Source organism: Paramacrobiotus metropolitanus, unplaced genomic scaffold (genome assembly GCF_019649055.1).
Source record: "Paramacrobiotus metropolitanus isolate TYO unplaced genomic scaffold, Prichtersi_v1.0 Parri_scaffold0000035, whole genome shotgun sequence".
NCBI classification, from domain to species: Eukaryota; Metazoa; Tardigrada; class Eutardigrada; order Parachela; family Macrobiotidae; genus Paramacrobiotus; species Paramacrobiotus metropolitanus.
Genome location: NW_026570255.1, coordinates 308,621 through 317,851, shown reverse-complemented (window position 1 = coordinate 317,851; position 9,231 = coordinate 308,621). Strand labels below are relative to the sequence as shown.

The window sequence follows — 9,231 nt, the reverse complement described above, 5'->3', positions numbered from 1 at the left end:
GGAGTATCTGCATTCTGTACATAATGCACATAATCTACCGTCGACCGAGAAATTTTTATGCGATAATTGGTGCACGTGTGCACCGAGGTTGTGGCTTTTAGTTTTATTGGAGGGTGGCGTTCTTGTTTAATGTGCGAGTGTTGTGACTCGCGGTGCTAACACGCCGATGTTTTGCTTAAAGAATCGGAAGTTATCAACAGAATTTATTCTTGCTGGATGCCGATAAATTCGGATCGGCTGATACCTTCCTCGACATTCTGAATACTGAATTGTAGGGAAATGAACTCTCTTGCTGTATAACACATTTAGAGAATAGAGAACTGGAATGGATGATGGATCGATATACTGTATTACAGCGTATCAGATCCGTTCCGGTTATGTTGTGGTTCCCTGTCAGCAGCCACCCGAGCCCTGTCGGCAGCCACCCGAGCCTGATAACCATGTACAGTACATTGTAAGTTACAGTACTCGTATAACTGATTACTGTAATTAGAGCGACATTCACCATCCTAATCGAGCAATAGACCAAGCAGTTTGTGTATGAAAAAAATATAAGGGCGTTGTGCTGCCCATGTACTCCAACGCACGGGGCATTCGAATTTCGCAGATTCCGGGTGGTCGTACTGGCAACTTAAAACTGGTTCTGTCAAGCTTGCACATAAAAATGTGGAGTATTATTATTTATTATACCGCTTTTACCAGTCAGTTTTAGAAACGAATCTGAAAGCTCACATTTTTTTCAGTTTTCCGTCAACCCAGAACACAGTCACGAGAAGGCTGAGTCGCGAATAGCCTACGAAAATAAGTTGTACAGTCTTGTACTGTGTATAATTTAATAATTTAGTAGTAAACACTTTTAGAAAATATATGCTTGGTTATCCATAAGAGTGAAAGCGCTCTCGACTCAGCTGCTAGAATGTACAAAACAAAACATGTACAAAAACCAAAACTATATGCATGCACATGTATATGTATACACGTATACATAGTACATATAAACTCATATACACGGGTACCGAATATTGCAAAATGTGAGCTGGTGGTGGTTGGAGAAACCGAAGCGGACCGCAGTTCGGTTACGGCTGCCTTTCTCCAAGTCATTTCCAGATCTGAAGTGCCTGTCCTTGAAGGAAATGCAGTACCTCGGCGCACCACTTCATGATGATGCCGTTGCCGGGGCACGATGATACGCGACAGCCTGTCGAAAATAATTAACACTGCCATCACTGATGTAATCTGGACGCAGGCGTCACTTCCGGTCTCAAGAGGCGGTTTGGGCATTAGGAGCATTGTTAAGTTAGCACTGCCGGCCTTTCTGGCTTCGGCTTATTCAGTAGCTCCCTTGGCATCCGCGATTACGAACTACCAGCCGGAATCCTACTGCAGTGAACCTATTACCAAATGGCAGCAGTTCAAGATGCGCCGCAGTCCGCGGAATGCAAAAAGCGTGGGACGAACCTATCATAAGGTCCGACCTGAGACTTTTGTAGAGGGCTTTTGAAAACGATATCGCCAGCCAGGCGCGGATGTTGGCCGTCAGCAACAAAGAGACGGGCGCATGGCTCCAAGCACTACCGGCCGCATCCCTTGGAAATCTACTCAACGACTCCAGCCTAAGAACAGCTGTGGCGCTGCGCTTGGGTCCACCGGTATGCACATTACACCAGTGCATTTGCGGCGACCAAGCAGATGAGCATGGCTATCATGGTTCAAGCTGCAAGTTCAATGTCGGACGGAAACTAACCCATGAAAGCCTCAAAGCGTTCGTCAAGCGCGCTTTTGCGTCGGCCAGAATCGAAACTGAACTGGAACCGCTCGGAATCTCCCGTACAGATGGCAAACGACCAGACGGTGTGACAATTTTCCCGTGGGAAAGAGGGAAGGCGCCGGCCTGGGATGTAACCTGCCGCAGCACCATGGCTTTGTCGTACATCGCAGCCACATCCACCCGAGCCGGAGCGGCAGCAGCGCTAGCCGAGCGGGGCAAGACCGAGACATATCGCAACATCACCCAGGATTACTGGTTCAAGCCTCTGGCTTTCGAGACCTACGGAACATTTGGACTAGAAACCACCCAGCTGCTGAACGTGCTAGGAAAGATGATCCAGCAGCAGTCAGGCGAACCGCGAACACTAGAGTTTCTGCGTCAGCGGATCAGCATCGACAATTCAACGGGGATACGCAGCTTCTATAATGGGAACAGCACCACCGGCGGCGCGTTTGCACGAAATATTTTCTGTCATTCGCCCGCCTGTGTTCGTAGATGTTGAGTAACTCTTGTGATTTAGTTTTTTACGATTTATGTAGAAATTGTGAATAATTTGTTGCTAATAACGCGAATAAAAAGAGTATACTGGAACATATACACGTATACATATATGCATGTACATGTATAATAATTGTACATGTACATGTAAACATATACATGCACATGTAAAATATGTACATATACATGCACAAAACGAAAAGATAATTTTAGTGCAGCAAGTTATAATAATTTCACCAAGTTGTAGCGGCATTCCATAATATAACGTGCAAAACGGAGTAAGCTAAGCGCATCATCGATTTACAACTGCCGGGGTGTTAAACTGGATCGCGGTTCGGTTGCCAAACAGCCCGGGACAGCCGCCAGCTCCCGTGTAACCTTCCCGCCGATCCCAAAAGAAGAACGCTGCCATCACGACCAGACCAGCGATCTGTAACATCAACAGTTATTAGGCGACATACGGCATTTATTTCATCGTACAACCGTCGAAATAATCTGATCGTCCTGTGCAGCCGCGAACCCACGTAAGACACTGTGGTATATAAGGGGCGAAAGTAAACGCGTTCCACCGTTCCCCTGTACTGCTGTCGTCACCCGCCTGGAGTGTGACGTTACGGCAGTACATATGGTTAAATCTGGCGCGGTACGTAACCGCCATGTTCAGCCACAACGTCAAACTCCAGTCGGGTGACGGCAGCAGCACAGGGGAACGGTGGAACACGTTTACTTTTGCCCCCTATATTTGCAGTAAAAACACGGGCGCAGTGCGTCGGCTTCAGTTGTCAGAACATTTACCGTAAAGATCATGGCGCGTCGCACTGTCACCATGCGGAACGCGTAGAATTCGCTGTGACAATAGCATTTGGCAGCGGCCAGCAGTCTTCGCATCATCGAGACCATGCACTTGCGCCCCGTTGCGCCGGTCGCGGCGACATTGCTGTCCGTAGACTTACTGGTCACCTTTAAAAGTTCGGAGACTGCAATACTGCGCAAATGTGTAACCGTTCGATGTCACACATGCAGCGTCACACGGTACGCATATGTCCTCGTACATAAAACGGTTTAGCACCGATTTAATCACTGTATTCATTTACTGTGGAGACGGCTTTGATGTGCCTCCTTAGTTGTACCTTTTCCTCCGTGGCCATGAACCCGTCGTTCGCTGGCTGGAGAGGTGTGTAGACATCATCTTGGTGCAAGCGGATGCAGTCGGCCAACAATCGACGGGATATCTGCACAATGTCTTCGTTCTACAGAATACGAGGGATTAGTGTGCCACATACTTATCTTTAAAATGTATAAAATGGTTCAAAACTGCAAACACATATAGCATAAAGAAACGCTTCTTTCTCGAACGTCGGTGTGTTTTGCAGTTGCACACTGAGTGTGTTCCCGTTGCACATAGCTTGAGAAATAAGATATCTGAATTTTTCAGCCTTGGGCCGACTGACCGTCTTCACCTTTTTATACTTCATCACTGTACAGAGCACAGATGACCTTAAATTTCACTGCCTTGGAGACGGTAATATTTAAATTTATTTATACGCAAATAAGATTTAGTTTTACACCGTAATGGTAACAAAACAGTCGTTGGCACGCGGTACTACCTTTTTAGTCGCATTGTCCACCAGTACAAGTAAGACCAGCATCATGTAAACGTGGAATAAATTATCCCAGAAAAGCGACGCTGCAAAATATGGATCCTGGAAATCGCTGATATCCAGCATCATCTTGGCTACCGTCGAGACCAAGGAGTAGAATGTGGACAGACTGATCAACAACAGCGGCAAGCCGACACACGTCTCCATGCGCCCATAGGCTGTCCCCATCTTTTCCAAATCGAACTCGTACCCGCGTACAACCGGTAGTAAATCGGAGGCGGATATGTGTGGCAGACGCAGGGAAATGCTGTTTAGTCCATCCAACAATCCATCCACTACCTGGTTAAAATTGCAGAGGATGACCGTTATAATGCTGAAGCAGGCATAGACGATGGTACCGGTGATGGTCTGCATTACGGCGAACCACGATTCCACTAGCACGGTCGGTAGGCTGAAGACTGCGTACGGCTCTGGAGACATATTGGAGATATTGTCGAGGACCGGTTTGCTGATTAGAACACACACCGCTAACAACATGATGCCGGTAGGGATTAGCGTCGCGGCAAGCGCACGCCCCAGGTGGGGGCGTGTATTAACTGGGAGAAGGCCGGCGCCGTCGCTCGGAAAATCGCGGCCTACTGTCCGGTAGATTTCCCGCAGTTGCCGGTGGAAAAATACCGACGCAGCTAGAATGAGGAACGCGATGGTGGAGGTCATCTCCGAGAAGGTGCTGGTCATGATGAAGAGGACCGGGTTGTACTTATACTTGGCGCAGGAGCGGGAATAATCAGTCGTCCCGTTCAGGAAGAAATCCAACCAGTCGACACAGACAATCAGAGCGTATGCGCTGAGAAGTAGTACACGCAACATTATACGACAGACTGACATGAAGAGCGTCATGGTTCGTGAGTAAATTAATTTGCTCGCTGCAGCAAATTCCATTTTTCTGCGATACTTTGATTTTTATTCAACGTTTTCCTCGTATCTCTGGTTAATCAATTTAATGTAAGAGAAAATACTGGCGTGGAATACAGGCTGTGAAAGAAATACGTAGTAATACGGATAGGTATTAGTTTGCTTTGGCTTTGGCTTCGTTTTGGAGATGTACGTTGACAGGCACAATTTCCGGTTATGTGAAATCCTGAAAATGGCAGATTGTCAATACGGTATCAGTGGCATAATAGCAAGCACTTTCCTACGTGCAGTAACTACAGATACTGTGTGACTGTGGCTTGGTAATTTACACAAATTAAATGGTTCAGCTGTTTAGCCGTTTTTTTTCTGCATTTGAAGTAAGACAAATAGCATACTAGCGTACTAGCACAGCCCGACACCCGTAACTTGATGCCGTGTTTGTCAGAGAGTCTCGGATTACAGTTAGGTTGAATGCCAAATTTTTATGCGTAACTGTAACACAACTATCTGCATGTATTTCATAATCCGCTTCATCCAGCTTTCTACCAACAGAAATTTAGCAGGAAATATGTTTAGAAAACGGTATCTATGCATCAGAGGCGGCAGAGTCATTCTGGTTGGCTGGTGTAAAAAGAAGAACCATAGTAAATGTTGAATGGAAGAAAAAAATTGTTTAAAATACTACAATATTAACTGGGTTCAATGGTAGCAAACTAAAGCGCGCGCAATCAGCTAAATCATGGTAGCGCATGTAGTCTGCACAATCCCATTGGTTTTTGGTTGGCTAACATGTAAAAAAATTTCACCAAACCCGCCAATTTTATCTTTAAGAAGAACCGATTCCAAAATTAAACAAAAACGTTTTCCTATGTAAAGGAACGCAAGGAATCGGATTCCGCACAAATCCTCAATTCCGCATTGCCCGAAATCCATTTCTTCATTCGGCTGCGGATGCCGCCGGGGCTGGTCTCCACTTGCACCTCCGCGTGCTCCACATGCGCGGCCTTCCTGGCCTCCTTCATCAGCTCCAGGAAGTTCTTGATCTTTGTAACGCTCTTCTCCAGTTCAAACAAGCTCTCAATAGCCTGTGTCACCGCTGCGGCGGAAATATCCGCACCGCTCTTACACTGGGCATACGCCGTGGGCATAGGTCATTCGTCAAATCATTTGACGAATGATATTCCTATTTTACATATACCGCAACATTCTGAGCTGCGGCCGTTTTATCTGCTAGACCTTACTTGTCTGTTCTTACGGCAGACATGGATAAAATAGCGTCGTACAGACTGGACGGGTTTGTCGAAAATTTTTCTTGACCGTTTGATACGTTGGTTTTTGAATTTATTTCACTTCTTGTCGTTTTTTCTTAGGTTGCTATTTTTACAATCTGTCGGGTCATCGTTTCGTCGATTACCAAAAAGTCGCCAGCAAGTTGTCGGCCAGCAGGACAGTGGTCAGCGAATAGTCGGTGTGTAGCATTGGTAGATGGAAGAACATCCAAACAGCGAAGCTACGACTTCCAGAATTGTCGCATTATCAGTGCCGAGTCTTCGTGTGGCCACTCTTCATTCAGTGTGAGCAATTTCGTAAGAAAAAAACTGAAAGAAGACTGAAAAACCTGTTGGGCTGTCAGCCTCCTGTGTCTGGCTTCACAGGCTTTGCAGAAATTATTCGTCAGTACCACGTGTACAGAGTGTCGCAGAGATCTCTAGTCCTGTCGCCATCATTGAATTAAATGTCTATTGGGACCGCCCACCGGCTAACCAGGGGAAGACAGACACGCCTACTGTGTGCAAGTTTTATGATTCGGTGTACGAGCCATCTTGGCTTGACAAGCAGAAAAGGGTGTGCACTTTGCAATCCAGATAGCCTTCTAATCATAAATTTCTTTGATTTCGTGCGGCCGTTGGCTGGCTTGCTGCTGCAGCTCTATGATATCTCGGGCACCTCTTTAAATATCTTTTTTTGGGTGAGGAATTCTCGCTTCTTCTAAAGTACAACGACGAACTGTTGCGGAACTATTTCTTGCTCAACGAGTTCGTCAACAATGTTCAGCCTGACGCAATACGCTAACGCTGTGGACGTTCTGGGCGACGACGGGATGATGCGCTACGGACGCGTGGTGGACGTGGCGGACAACGGGCTCTTGCTCGATCTGCTCTATCCCAACCGACGCCGCGAATACGTTCCCTTCGACCGGCTTTTTTTGTCGCACGAGACGAGCGAAATTGATCCGTATCGCCGGTTCCCCGTGGAATTCGCCCAATTTCCCGTGGAAGTGCTGGTGCCGGAGACGCCGCTGGGTCCGCTGATCTGGCTTCCGGGAGAGGCCGTCAGTTTCGGACGCGGAAAGCCCGTGGAGGAGATCGGAGGGGCCATCGTCCATTGGCGACGGAAGGACAGCGGAGTACGTTGCACCGATTTCATCCCTTTTCAGCGCATCCGTTGGCCACTGGAGGAAGCACTGGAACTCGACCGCCACATTCGTCCCGAAACATTCGTCAAGCGAACGGTGCCGCTGGACGATGAATTCCGCTCGCTGTCCAGTGAAGAAGCAGAGGAGATCATCCAGCGGCTGAATGACAGCGAAACCCGATCAGACATTCCCTTTCCGTGTATAGTGGACGTCGTGGAACTCGTGAACGGCCGTTTGGGCTACGTCTACCAGCAGGGTTATCGGGAAGTGGACGGCGTTTATGATCCTCGAGACGGGCGTGTTCTGGTAAGAAAACATTCTCTTGGTTTTCTTAGGTGTTCTGGCGTGTAGTGGGCGGGTTTCAGGCGGTCCGCGCCAATCTCGAAGCGGAGTTAATTCGGCTGTCCAAGCTGCTGGACGAGTTCCCGGCCCGGCCCGACGAGACGCCGCTGACGGACAAAGACTGGCAGGAAGTGCTGTCGCACTTGGGGACGGGAGCCCAAATGGCGCTGCGGGCGGTCTGCACCGCGTGGAACACGCTGATGGACACCCCGGCGCTGTGCGAGCGGATTCTGACGGGCGTCGATGCGGACGCGCCTACGCGGAACAGCGATTACGTCCGCCTGGCGACGGTGTACCACCGCTTGCAGCCGAACACGCAGCACGTGGTGGCGCAGTCTCCCCACGGAAACCCGCGGGGCATCGCTGCCACGATGATCGTGTGCGACATGATCCGCTACGTCGCGCAGCAGCGCCCCGGCATCCGCCTGCGCAGTCTGCAGCTGCGGCGTTTCCCGCTGGCGCTGCAGATCAACGGCGTCACCGGCCACTCGGCCGACAGCGAATGCGCCCTACACCAACCGGATCCGGCAGCGCTGCAGGCGGCCGGGGAGCTCCTCTCGTATCAGCTGGAAGACTTCGTTGCAGCCTGCGGGCGTCTGCCGTGCGAGACGGTTATCCTGGTTGACTGCACTGTCCAGCTGCTCTGCTACTGCTTTTCACGCCAGTCGGCCCGTTGGAAATGGAGACTCGTCCGTGTGGACATCCACATTCCCACAGCGCGACTGCCGATTGGTCCGGATTTCCGCTGCGCTTGGTGGAATGCGTTGGAGGCGGCGCTGCCGGCGACCAGTGGGCAGGAAGTGGAGTTCTTGGACCTGCTGCAGTATTCCGAATGTGATAAAGACGTCCAGCTCCGGAAAGTCGTCTGCACGGTACGATTCACGGTTTCTGACCGAATGACTGTATGTTGTGACATAGCAACGGCACTATTTCCGGTTCGCTGAGTGTGTCACTGCGCAGCGTCGTGTTCTTGCGCAGCAAACCCGCATGCGTGAAAGTGGCATGGGGGATCAAAAATCCTCGTTGTGCTGAGTGTCGTTCAGTTGGGTGCATGGTTCTGAGTGTCGTTGAGCAGAGGCAGAGTGCGAGCGGGAGAACCTCGATGGCGCGGGATTTCGCGGCTACAAAACACTTTAATCACGAGCATGTTGCAGATGTTGTGCGCGCTGCAGTCGGATGATCCGCGTCCGACGTCGCATTTTCGCGGGAAGAAGTGGTGCGTGGACGGTCTGGAACTGGCAGACGTGCATCTGGAAGATCTGTCGCGTATCAGCCGGCACTTTCTCGCCCAACTACAGCGGGATACGGCCTAGAGTCTCGGTATGATTCTGCTGCAAGACTGATACTGTTTTCTGCGTGGGCCGAGCCGGCTTCTGCTGAATATGTTCTTACCGCTGTTCGGATTTTCTGGGGCCGCGTTGTGCAAATGTATTTCTTGCGTTACTGTAAGGCAGTTGACTGCACCAATCAATCTTTTCTTTTTGAGTCCGCAGACTCATAAAACAGTGTGTTTAGTACTGTTTACCAACGTTTTTCTTTTATTATGCCAGCGTTTGAAGCAAAATTTCGAACAACAGTTAACTCATTCAGTTGTGGCGGTCTGCACTCCGCGTCGAGTAAGCGTCTACAATAAATTAACTACAATAAATTAAATGAACAACAATAAATTATCTTGCATACGTGAATAATGA

At 49.2% G+C, this 9,231-nt stretch overlaps 1 protein-coding gene across 1 annotated transcript; it reads left to right on the top strand.

Moving 5' to 3' along the window:
- Positions 1–6,789: 6,789 nt before the first annotated feature.
- LOC129589479 (uncharacterized) lies at positions 6,790–8,853 on the top strand. The gene is made up of 3 exons (XM_055484256.1): positions 6,790–7,504; positions 7,564–8,412; positions 8,695–8,853. The coding sequence occupies exons 1-3, from the start codon at positions 6,830–6,832 to the stop codon at positions 8,851–8,853; spliced, it is 1,683 nt and encodes a 560-aa protein (XP_055340231.1). The 5' UTR covers positions 6,790–6,829.
- Positions 8,854–9,231: the final 378 nt, after the last annotated feature.

Coding starts and splice junctions, on each gene's coding strand:
- LOC129589479 (XM_055484256.1), top strand. CDS start 6,830: ATGTTCAGCCTGACGCAATACGCTAACGCTGTGGACGTTCTGGGCGAC. Junction 7,505..7,563: donor CTCGAGACGGGCGTGTTCTG/GTAAGAAAACAT, acceptor GGCGGGTTTCAG/GCGGTCCGCGCCAATCTCGA. Junction 8,413..8,694: donor TCCGGAAAGTCGTCTGCACG/GTACGATTCACG, acceptor AGCATGTTGCAG/ATGTTGTGCGCGCTGCAGTC.